The 12949-nt window shown below is 40.8% G+C and overlaps 1 protein-coding gene across 3 annotated transcripts in view; it reads right to left on the reverse strand.

Moving 5' to 3' along the window:
* Nucleotides 1-9580, reverse strand: part of sik3 (SIK family kinase 3) — a 33821-nt gene extending 24241 nt beyond the window's left edge. For 2 of the 3 annotated variants that reach the window (XM_020644377.3, XM_020644378.3), the window contains exon 1: nt 9253-9576. In XM_020644377.3, the coding sequence (XP_020500033.1) occupies nt 9253-9543 (291 nt within the window). In that variant the 5' untranslated portion in view covers nt 9544-9576. Of the gene's footprint in view, nt 1-9252 lie in introns of all 3 variants that reach the window. The other variant, XM_020644376.3, reaches the window with a different exon arrangement.
* Nucleotides 9581-12949: the final 3369 nt, after the last annotated feature.

Raw genomic sequence — 12949 nt, forward strand, 5'->3', positions numbered from 1 at the left:
CATAGCATGACAGCATAGTGAGTTGTAAGTGAAATGCACGTGTTAAACGAAGTGAGGAGTATTGTTGGAAATCACTATGTTTGCCACAAGGTTAAAGCCTGCCTGGAATTTTCTAGAAATGTTTGGGAGTACATATGTGAAAAAGGCCAAGGACTCCAAAGATTCAACATGATTGCCAGCTTTAATACAAGTTGACATCTATGAACCTACCATACAAGAGACAACAAGACAAGAGATTACTGGGAGCTTATTAGGAGCTTATATACAAGCTACTGACACACAGCAACATCTTTAAAGCGGTCAAATGTCCATCTGGGTTAACATAAACATGTACGCAGGAAAGTATCAGCCGTTTAAATCAGGTACATCAGCATGTTGGTTTGACACAGTCCAAATGTGCTTCATACCTGTCATGTATTTTCTATGGTAGTAAGTGTAGACCAGCTTGTGTCGTTAGGGAGCGCCTGGTTGCTGCCTATGTAATAACTAGTTTCGCTGTTACTATTTTGATAACCGAGGCAATTAGCAAGACGCCTCCTCCCCAAAAGGTTAATCTACTATTAGGAAGGTGTTTTACTTAGTAAATATTCAAAACATGCCGCGTGTATTTGCATGAACTTATGAGTCATAAAAAGAGGTGAACAGAGCCCACTTACGTATGCAGGGAGAGGAAGAAGGGTGGAGAAAAGCAGCATGTGCATTGTGGAACAACACATCAAAAGAATGCACAAGAAAATAGCCCAAAAAGTTAATCGTAACCGTTCTGGTTTGTATGTTTTGATCACTATACTCTGATTGAACAAAGATAGCAGTGGTTAGTACACCCTTGGTAATGCTCTGATTCAAGAGCTGCATGCATGTTTCCCAACCTCTATTAAACAGTGTAAGATATCAGCAAAATATGAGAATTAAATAATTACATCACAGCCAAAAAGCTGTAAAGTCAGAAATTATACGGTAATATTCTGTCCCGGTTTTGATCGGGTTTTTCAAGTATCCCGTTTTTGTGTTTGTGCATGTGCATGTAAACATCATATCCTGATTTCAGAAACCTTCTGGAGTAACAAAGAAACTGAGTTTTGTCTTTGGGTAATGAAAGAATTAAATATAATTGGAAGTTAAGCATCAAAATGCTGACCTATCCAAGCCTGTGGTGAACAGGCTATATGACGGCAGTTTCCAAACATTTGTGGTTGCCGTGGTTTCTGTAGTTAAAAAATAAACATCACTGTTGTGCAAATATGATGCAGTAATCAGAAACCGGGAAATTGGTATTTATCTATCATGTATACAGGGATATGAATAACCAGGTTTCTCAGTGTGCATCTCAACGCCATATCCTGAACATAATCGAACCCGGGATAAGGCTCATAACCGGGATACTCAAGACCATGCAAACACACTCAGTGCGTTACTCATTTTGAAAACATCCAACCATGGCTAAACCATAATGAGGCTAATCCTAAACAAAGAATCCTGTCTATGGTGTCATGTCTAGAGAGGGAAGCTCGGGCTTGTGCTCACATGCGCACACGGGCATGCACGCACAAACACACATAACGAGTGATGTCATGATATTATGTATGGGGTTAACCTTCATGAACAGGTGACACAGATTTTTACACCTGCTGAGGGTGTTATGCCCAGGATTAACCCACATCAGCATACGAGTGAGAGTTACCTCGCACTAAAACACAAAAGGTGGAAAATATATCTTCTATATCTGTAAAGCTAGTATTTACAATACTTAACCAAGGCTGCTTGGTAGACTGAAATTCATGCTTGAGTGTTTGTGTGTGTTCGTATGAAGTCACAGGGCATCACACAGCGTCACACACGCTAATGTCACAGCAGGTCAACACTATGACTGTCTTATGCACACACAGATGAAAGCGTACAGGCAGGATGAGTCAGCACGTCTTTCAGAGATGTTCTACTTGTGTGTTTTGCACTGCTATGATGTGTGGAAATGACTCACTTGAGTGTATCGGGCTTAGAGTACAAGACTGGGGACATGCTACAGTGTGGAAAACTGGACAGCACGCATTCATTTGCTGGTTGCAGTTTTTCCTCTTGCTAAGAAGAGCCCACACGGTATGGTGCAATCATTTTGGTAAGTATACAAACGGTATTCTGCTTAACTTATTGGTTGTGATAGTGCCAATAAGTTTAAAGAGGACATATTATCCCCCTTTTCAAACAGTCCCCTGTGGTCTAAATGAAACATCTGTGCTGTGCTTTGGTCAAAATATAACATGAATCAAGCACCAGAGGAGGTTTGTGACCCTGTATAAACCAGCTCTCTCAGAACGCTCCGTTTTGGTGTGTGTGTCTCTTTAAATGCAATGAGCAGGCAAAGAACGTAAGCGATGCTGACCAGGATTGCAAATTGGCATCTGCAATCGGCCAAATTTGGGTGTTGAGTGCAGTGTCGGGTGAATTTGTTCCACCTACAGGCCACTGTGGAGGGTAAACAAAGGTAACGTGCGATAACAGAGTGTAACATCCTGTTCTTGTTCTGCTCTGACTTTGTGGGCAAAGCCAGGCAGTCCTGCATGCTCATTGACCACAGGGCCACATCTCAGTGTTTACAGTGACAAGCTATGTGCAAAAATGGCGTGACTCTGTGTATCTTTAGCCGAGCACAGCACAGATTAGCATCAACCATTACAGTGGGTCTACCTGCTGAAGGTGTGTTTAAACAGTCAATGTCCTGCTGTCTTAAATCCAAGATGATTAAAAGCAGAGGGCTGTAGCGGTGACCTGAGGTCAAATGAGCGGGTGTAAATACTGTTACTCCTGACAGCGTTAGGCCTGCTTGATTATGGCAAAAATCATAATCACGATTAAAGATACAATATGTAGATTCCGCCGCCAGGGGGCTTTAAAGCAATAATGCAATAACAAAAGATGACGTTGAGGCTGGAGGGGAATCATGGGGGTTCTATCTGCTACTCTATTGTTCCACTTTGTTGTAATAACGTTTTACACAGCATCCCAGGTTCCGTCTGGTAGACATTGATCATTCTCACAGAGGTATCAATTCAACATCAACACGCCAAAGACCCAGGAGGTCTGACACACTGACGCAGGAAGCCTAAGAGTACCTGACAAATTCAGCTCTATAGGTATACAGCTCTAGTAAACACTTTACACATTGCATATTGCATTCGTTGTATCTCCATGACAGACAACGGGCTAAACCAGTGGAAAGTAAGTTCTATCCAGAAATGGTAGTTGGAGGCTGTGACCACCGTCATCACTATGGAAACCACTACACTTCAATGAAGCGACCTTTCTCCAACTAGGAGCCTTGGCAACACACAGTCGCCTCTGACAACAAGCAGTGCTGTGGATGATGATGATGGCAGAGTTGTGATTTTTTTTTTGCTGCAACCATGCATCCTGCCATGTATTGTTCTGAAACGCTCATGCACACAAACCGCTGATATACTCCTGTTAATCATAAAGGAACACGATCACACTAACGAGGCCCTGGCAGTCCTACCTTGTGTCAAGTAACACACACATGCACAAACAGTCTGGTCTGTGTTCCTGTCTTCCTGAAGCCGACTGGCTGCAGAGTCACACAACTAGACTAACTAACTAACTAAAATAACACAGCGGTTGTTGTATTATTCACCCAAATGATGTCACATCTGTGTGTGAGAAACATGGAGGGGATGCTGTATGTTTGAGAGATATATGCAAGAGTATGTGTGTGCAGCTGAGGGGGTTGAAATTGTTACACAGTACATTAGGCCTGTTACCTAACGCTTGCCATCCTGCCTGCCCTCTTCCTCCTGCTCATCCTTTTCTTTCCTAAAAAATAACACTCAACAGGAAGGGGAGAAGACAGGAAAATGAGGCAAAAAGAGGGATGGGGGAGGATGTCCTTCCACGCAGGCAAACAGATCAGTACAAGGCACACAGTGCCATACGTAACCACCGATCTCGCTCACCTTGCTGTTGGCACAACAAAGGTGCCTTAAAACTTGATCTTTAAATCAGGTTGGACAAGGGCACTGGCGGTACCTCCTCTGTCGAGCAAATACACTCAAGCATGCACACACAATGGCAGTCCTGCACATTATATTCAGGACGCTTAATGCAAACACTGGAATGGAAATGACCACAGTCAGTATAATGACAGAAAAACTTCAACATATCTCAGAGAGGGTCCAATGACCTTTAAATCCCTAGCAAAGTCTATGGGTTCCTTTGATCACATTTTTAAATGTTCACAATCTCAAAATGTAGATGTTAAAGTATTAGTCAGTGGTAAAGACAATCCTTTGTTGTTGCCAGGCAGATTATGTTTCTTTCAAATACAAATCAGTAAATCTCAGACGAAGTCCTTTTGTGGTTTTCATCACTGAATTTATCAATTCAATGAGAGCAATGTATGACTTAACCTGATAGGGTCATGAACTATTTCTTACATTTTAAGACCTAAAATCTTAATGAAAACAACTTTGAATTCTGAAAAGAATGAGACCTCTGGATTACTGCAGGCTTAGCACTATTAAATGCCTCATTTCCATCAATGGAATATCAAACATCCTCACCTCTGACTGGTGTCAGCCAGTGTGGGACAAGGGAGTAATGGGTGCAGGTAAGCGTGACTGGTGGCCGCCATGTTTGTTTTGATGTTACGTCTCTACCTGCGCAGGTAGTTGGCAGCTGTCAGAAACCATGGTAAGGCGTATACATGCCACAGTATCCTGTTTTCATTTTGAGTTAGTCAGGTAGCAAGATCAGGTTTCTCAAAATGGGGATAAGGGCTTATCTTGGTTTCTGATATCATGATATGATGTTTACATGCACAAACACAAAAACAGGATACTCAAGTTCATGTAAATGCACTCATTCCCTCGCAGAAAAATTTGAAAATAAATGTTCATTTTTGAAGGGGCATAATCTTCAATAACATTTATTGATATACTGAATTCAGCATTTATCATGACATCCTCAACACGTCCCCAATTGCATTTGACACAGCCTCTGCATGAAAGTATCAAAACTCCTGTTTTAAGTTTCACTAGCAGGTGCTCATCAGGAGATTAACTTCAACTATTTCAACCTCTAGATGCAGCACCTGACGGTCTGTAGCTCTGTACAAATCCAAGGTTTGTGTTGTGTTTTGTTAGCAAGAATTTTACATCAAGAACCCTGTATGCACAATGATTTGCAAAATTCATACCGGACCGGTAGGTGAAATGTTTGTACTGGCGAAATAAACTTCCAGACAATAAACCTGATGAGTGTTTTAAGTTTAACTAAACAAACGAGCAAATGAGGCAGAGAAAGGGCCCATCCCTTTCTGCACAGCTGAGCTACCTCGTATAAATAACCAGGCCTTCTTCTGAGTGACTGCCCCGCTGGGTGTCATCCTGCTCCATAGAACAACTTAGTATGTTTACATGCACAGTAAAGTCGAGCAACTGTTATAGCTCAATTACGCCTTAAATTGGACTTCTGTCCTTACCCCAGTATTCAAGAATGGCAGGGGAGTTGACAGAAGTATGTTAGACTCTGCTACAGTATGTGGGCGACAGGTAGGTAATGCACCCTGTCTCTGCTTGTTACCGTTGGACCCTCATTTGGTTCACCTTTTACGCCACATACCAAACAATCAACAAGTTAACAAGCAGCAAATTGGTTTTATGTCGAAACCGTGAAAAATGAAAACGCTCTGTACATTTTGTATGTTCTCCCTCTTCTCTTCTCACTGGATCATTAGAAAAGCTGTGCCATGAAACAAAGCTACAAAGCACACTTCTTCAAATGACTGATCATTATCCATATTCATGACATTAACAGACATTTAAAAGCATACTCCTATTCTTCTGGTATTCATGAGCTACTGGGGAACCTGGAACACCCCTTACCTAGTCGATAAAAACCATGAGCTGACTGGTCTGTGACCGAAATCAACAGACAACAAACAAGGACTCTTTTTCTATCAGTCTGTGATCGACTGTCAAGTTGTCATCTGTCCATCTCTTACACTCAGAATGACACATACAGTCAAACACTACACATTCAAAAAAGAAGAAATTAATTTTTATATTTCTCCTTTAAGAGGCTACACACACTGCCACCATTCCGCATAATCAGGCAAAACCATCAAAGTCTTTCAATAATGTTAAAGTCCTAAACAAATCTCCTCTAAACATGGCACTCCCTGACCCAACTTTTTTTTGGCTCCATGGATTTGACAGGAAGGTTCTCACCGCAATCTGACTCTTGTCTGTCTGTCTGTTTGTATGTATATCAACACAGGCATAGTGGTAGAGCTGCAGCCTCAGCTCCCTCGACACACACCTTTATCTGTGTCATTAAAAACAGTAAAATAAAAAACAAACATTTACAGAACAGGAGCTGTCTGTTTGTTTAGTCTGTGGCTTGTTGTGTTTGATACCAGGCATCCATCATAAGGGATGTGCACACTAATCACAACAGTCACGTCATTAAAGAAAAGCTTTGCATTACACCTCATTGCATGTATTGTGAGTGGAAGCTCAAACGAGAGTTTCATAGCAGATGTTAAACTTTAATGCATTTGCTTGCCAAATGCACCAATTTTGGCTTTGTGATTACTTCTTTTGCCATCCCCTATTTCATATCATATTCCTATTTAGGATATCTTATTTATTCTTGCACTGTCACTTTATTCTCCACACTGTTTTTACATAACTCTGCAACTACTAATCATACAACTAGCCAATTTAACTCTGCCCAACATCTCTAAAAGTCCCTTATAGCTTCTGTTTGGCCATGCATGGATGTAGTTTATTTTAGATGACTAGTGACTACTTGTAATTGCATACTTTTCTGCCTTTGCAATGCTGCAACCTTAACTTTCCTCAGTGGGGATCAATAAAAGATTATCAAACTTGTTTTTGCCCTTTTGAGCTTTTCGCGACCATGCCTGTCAAGAACACCAAGCCAGACTGACACGTGACCGCACACAGGCCAGTACAGCCTGGAAACATTATTTAGGTACCTGATCCATTGATCCGCACACAAACATGAATGCATCTGAATTTTTGTGGGACCCTTCTGCTTGAAATGCCCCCAACGTTCCCCTACCTACAATAGAAGTCCAAAGCCCATTTTGGGATAAACAAAAAACCTTTAAAAAGCGTGGGTGCCAGGTCGAGTGCCCACTGAGTTAAAGATCTACAGAATAAAACAGACCTGTGTTGAACCTGAGTGTCTCTCATTTTGAATGATAGTGTTTCTTTAATATCCTGATTTTGTAATAATGTCTGATAATGAATGTGTCCAATAATCCAGTATTCTGCTAACTGTCGTCCACATACGGTAAACTGAAAGTGTCTGGTGGCAGAGAGCACTCATTTTAACATGTCAATAGTTTTTCACAATCGTCAGACACTAAATCCCGTTCTTTCAACCAAATGATCAGTGGCTTAAACCCATTTGTTGAATTAATCACTCTTCTGGCAAAACCTTCAATAATTTTAACAAGTTAGCCATTATTTTGCAAATATCATTCACCCCTTTTTTTAACACTCTAAACTCCTTCTCACTTACTAAATCACATTTTGCCCTGTGATGCACGATGGTAATCCCAAGTGGCAGAAGGGTAAATGCAACTACAGGAAAGGTGTCACAGTTTTTACACACAAATCACTCACAACTAAAAAACACTTGTTGCTAATGTTGTGATAAAACCAATATAAGCCAGTTCAAAGTGCACTGAATGGAGACAATCCCAGAGTCAAAGGAGGAAGAGTGCGTGCGAGAGGTTTACAGACTACGAGGAGGAGGAAGGGGACGAAGAAGACCAAGAGCAGAAATTTTGGACCTTCGTGGGTTGATTCAGAGTACCGCAACATTGTGAAACAATATTATATATAGGAATTGAAGGGCGCCACTGTCCTAGTGGTTAGTCTGCGTGCCCAATGTATGGAGGCTGTGATCCTTGAATTGGGTGGCTCGGTTTGAATCCGACCTTTGGCTCCTTTTCCGCGTGTCTCTCTCTGCCAGATTTCCAACTCTGTCCTCTGTCCTGTCTCTACAATAAAGGCATAAACACTCCCAACATAAAATGTAAAAAAAAATTGGAATTGAAAGTGCAGACAACAGCGTGCAGGAGTCTTTTAATTGTAGTTTTATCTTGGACTTCTGCCCTATGCACCTGTCCAGGTGTGCAACACTTTTTGTGCTTTGTGTGTTTCTTTGGGAAAATGTAACTCAATTTTTATTTATTTATATTTATTATACTATGCATTGTGATTAACTGTACTGGCTTGCTTACTCACTGTTGTTTAAAAAAGTATTATGTGGAGCGATGGCTGTCTGCTGTGTTTACCTTCTCATTGGTGTTTTTATTTTGACTGCTTTGTTTTGATTTGGATGTTAAGCTTTTATAGGCCGTAGTTTAAAAAACGTTTGTGTTTAAATTTTAGAAAACAAAAAGGGACGAAAGTTTCAAGAAATATGTCATAAACAATAGTGGAAACACAGTGTTAAGAAAGTGTCTGGTGTCATAAGTTTTCTTCTTCATGCTCCTGTTTGTTCATTGACAGTGTATCAGCATATTCAGAAAAAAAACAAGTGTCTGATGTGTTATTGTGCTAGAAATGAAGCACTGAAATGAGCAATTCAATCATTATCTAACAAGCTAGGGTAAGCTAAGTGAAAAAGCTAGTCGGGCTCTACTTTTAAGCTAAATTTGGGAGAGTATCAACCCACAGGTAACCTAGGTCAAGCAACTCTAAAAGTTCATCCTCCATTCAAAGTTATACAATGGGCTTTGGTAAACTTTTCTAACCTTGTGTACTGTATCTGTCGGACAGGATCTCAGCTAGCCAAACAGCTAATTAGCTTGTAAGCTAAAGCTAGCTCCAACAGTCTCCTCTTTTTCATCTTCGTCAGTACCCTTCTCTCCGTCCTCTGCGCTGTGCCACACACTCACCTCGGGCCTTTCAGAAGCTTTCCCATACATCATGTCAAGTAATATATGATAGAGTATGTTTACTTTGTGGTCAGTGTCTTTGTAAGGAGTAGTTAGAGAGGATGCTCTGCGCCGAGCGGAGGCCCCCCCCCCTGCCCTCCCTCCTCCAGCACCGAGCAGCGGTGTCACCAAAGCGGACTGGCCGTTGTGTCTCCAGAGCCTAAAGGCCCCAGCGTCATCCTGGGTACATGGTCTAAAAGGCTTGATATAAAACAATGACAACTTGTAATTAGGAACCTCTAACGCGTGGACATGCCTTGTCTTACCTTTGCTTTGGTAATGATGTGTGTGGCTAGTTTAACAACCGCGAAATTTCCCTTGCCGATGGTCCGCTCGATTTCGTAGTGGCCCACTCGGGCTGGGGGGGGCCTGGTGGCCGAAGTGTGGCCGGGATTGGTGATGCACCCAGGCGCCGTGCTGGTACGGCTCGGTGGGCAGATGCTGGCGGGTGGCTGGGCTCGGTTCTGAGGGCCCATGCCTGCGTGTGTCGGTCGGGCAGGGTGCGTAATCCCGGCCGCAGCGGGCCCAGCAGCACCTCCGCTTGACACGGCCGCCATCTTCTCAGCCTCTCTGCGGGAACAACAAGCAAGCCTAGCGCAGCGCGCATCTCGGGCCCGCCCCCGCCCCCTGCGTCATTTTACGTGGAACGCTCCTCCGCAGCGCCCTCTCTAGGTTGTAACCATGGTAACGATGAGCGTAACAATGACTTCATCCACAGAAACGTATTGTGGTTGCCTTGGCGACACAGAAGTGCGCATTATCACTCTGGTTCCCATGATTCAGTGATTCCTTGCAAACTGCTGCACTAAGTATGATCAGAAGGGTTCACACGGCTTTAAAGGCATACACTGCTCTAACATTTTATATTCATAGATCCTTTATTTGCTCGCTTCAGTGTATAATAATAATTTATTAAATTCAGTTTTACACTCTGTTATATTGGACATGCTACACACACATAGGCTGAAATACACACATGCACAAACAGGATTCTATGGACATTCACTAATGGAGAGCTGTCAGAGTGAGGGGGCTGCACACAGTGAGCTGGTGGGGGGGGGGGGTTTGGTGCCTTGCTCAGGGGTACCTCGGCAGTGCTCAGGAAGTGGACTGGCACCTCTCCAGCTACAAGACCAATTTCCAGACTTGGTCCGTACAATAGCCATATAGCCTTTCTTCTCAAAATACTGAAATAATGTAGGCCTACATGAACAAACAGGAGAAGAAACATAACCCTCAACGTAAATTACTGTTGATAGGATCATGGCCAACCTGTCTGTGTTTATCTTTTTTCTTTTATAAAATCTTAGCCTATTAAATGTAATAATCACCTACACCCTGAAACAATATATTATAACAATCTCAGTGTTGATTCACTCAAGGAGTAAACGTTGTAGGCCTAATTGTTATTGCTTTTGTAATTAAAGTAAACGGCTATAACTGCAGGAAATGTTAGCACGCATGCACCCAACTTTGTAGTTGGTTGGGTTTTTTTTTTTAAATCAAAGGGTGAATATGCATTTAATCTAATTGTTGAATATCCTCAAAACATCCTTATGCTCTCTCTAATCTTCATGACTCCAACACGCAAGTGTTGAATAACATGGAGGTATGTGGTGGAAATGGAAGGATGTGTTGCTTGCTGTACAAAGAATACCTTCCTCTGACTCTGAACTCAGGCCACATTTTTTTCTTATTACTTCGCCTCAACACTCAAATCTTCAAAACATTAACTCCAGACCTCTGAACAGATTAGATTTTCGTATTGAACTGCACATGATTTGGTACATGAGTGAGAAAAAGATAGGTAGTTATATGTACATCACGTAAAGGTGCAGGGCAGTGCATGAGTGAGTGAAGGAGGAAGAAGATGATCTTCGTCAGGAGATCAGAATCAGAATCAGAGTTTATTGCCAAGTACATTTACACATACAAGGAATTTGACTTGGTGTATTGGTGCTAAACAATTAACAAGGAAATAAAGCAGAACTAGCAACAACTTAAATGATACATTAAAAGAAGCTATTACAATATATAAAATAGAATTTAAAAATATAAAATATAAATAAATATATATAAGAAACACAAAATGTACAAAAGGTGCAATGTAGGAGCTGTGCAGTGGACTATGAGAAAAAATCAGAGTGCATGTAAGGAAGATACATTTTTGAAGTCCAGTGGCCGTTAATGTAACGCATAAAGAACAGTTCAGCATTCACATTACTTTGATGTTACAATAGATAATATTCAAACAAAAATATCTTCTTCATCAGTAGCATGACTGCAATAAGAGTAAAATTGTCTACACATTTGCACAACATGCCACACACTTACCTTCTGATCAAAACATGTTAACTTTCAAACTCTTCACAACTTCTAAACTTTCAGTCATTATGAGTCGTCACAAACAAAATGGTCCATTCGGTTATCAGACTGGTCAGAAATATTTATTTATAAATATCTAAAACATGGGGTGTTTGTGGTGTCTGCTAAATCTGCCCATGAGCTGTCAGCTTTCAGTAATGAACGAGGAAACACAAGGGAGTCATTTTGTGGCTAATTGTCTGTGAAGAATTTGCATGAAAGAGCAAAGGGGAATGTCCTAACAAGTTGTTACACAGACAGAGTTACTGCAGACAATCAGATGAGAAATCGTACCAATGTGATTAATAAACCCACAGAAGATACAAATCTGTAAAATAGCAGAACAAATAGCTTACTTAACCACTCAAAGTGTTCTTTTGATTAACAATATGCAACAAAAACAACAACAATTATTTAGTGTTGAATAAAGAAAAATAATAATCATTTTTAAGACATGGTTAATTTTCTTTTATTCTACATTTTTTGTATTCTATCTGAAATCTGAATATTTAAATGCAAATGTTGATATTTAAAGTTAAAAACTGGCTGTGTCTCCAAAGGGAAAGGCAGATCACTTTCTTTATAGGCTACATGTAATTTTTTTTAGCTACAAAATCTGTCACTGAAATCTTGCTGATGATGAACTTTCATAATTTAAATCAAAAAGTTTAAGAAAATTAAAGGGGGAATTTCAGATGATGTGTGGTTTATCTGAAACTTTTATGCAAAACATGTTGTTTTCTACATGGACTGTTCTGTGGCGGTGCTGTGCCACAGCCTTCTAACATGCTGTAGACAGCGACACCCCATGGCAAAGAGGAGCTACTGCATCCTATTCTTACCAAATAGCAGGACGTTGCCTAGACTGACCTTCAGGGTGACATCTCCTATAGCAAATTAAATTCTCTAAACATTGACATGCTGCTTCGAGCAATACTTGGGGGTGATTTCTTCAAGCACACACTAAGGAGATTGATTTAAAGTACAAGTAGTTTTCAGAACTTCATTTAAGGCGAAGCACGGCAGGCAAAAACATACAATTTTCATGCACTGGTCAATTTTGAGATTTTGGGCTAGTTCACTCCTTGAACATGTAATATTTCAAACTACCATAAAGAAAAAAATCAAAATTATACATTCATGTGTGTATTTATAGGCTATTATTATATACATGAACTGCCTTCTTATTTACGTTCTCTGTTGATTCCTAAAGCTGTCAGCAGCTGTAGCCTTGAATCTGTCCTTTCAGGAACTCGCTCTGTCTTTGGTGAAATTGCTTTCAGTGTGTTTGCTCCATCATCTTGTTCTGAGCTGAATAGTCACCTTATTTAACTAGAGCATTTAGTCGGCTTGGAAGATTTTAAAAGCAGGATTAAGTATCATTTGACGACTGTATGCACATGGTTCTCTTCTGAACTCTACTGATTTGTTGATTGATGTCATATTTGTTTATCGTCTGTCTTTTGCTCTCCGTCTGAAACTTGTATGCTGCTGTCTTGGCCATGACTCTCTTGCAAAAGAGATCTCAATGAGAATATTTCCCTGGTAAAATAAAATAAAATACAAATAAATTAAATGGCATCTTGTTTATCTTGTACT

Source organism: Labrus bergylta, chromosome 11 (assembly GCF_963930695.1).
Source record: "Labrus bergylta chromosome 11, fLabBer1.1, whole genome shotgun sequence".
Lineage (NCBI taxonomy): Eukaryota > Metazoa > Chordata > Actinopteri > Labriformes > Labridae > Labrus > Labrus bergylta.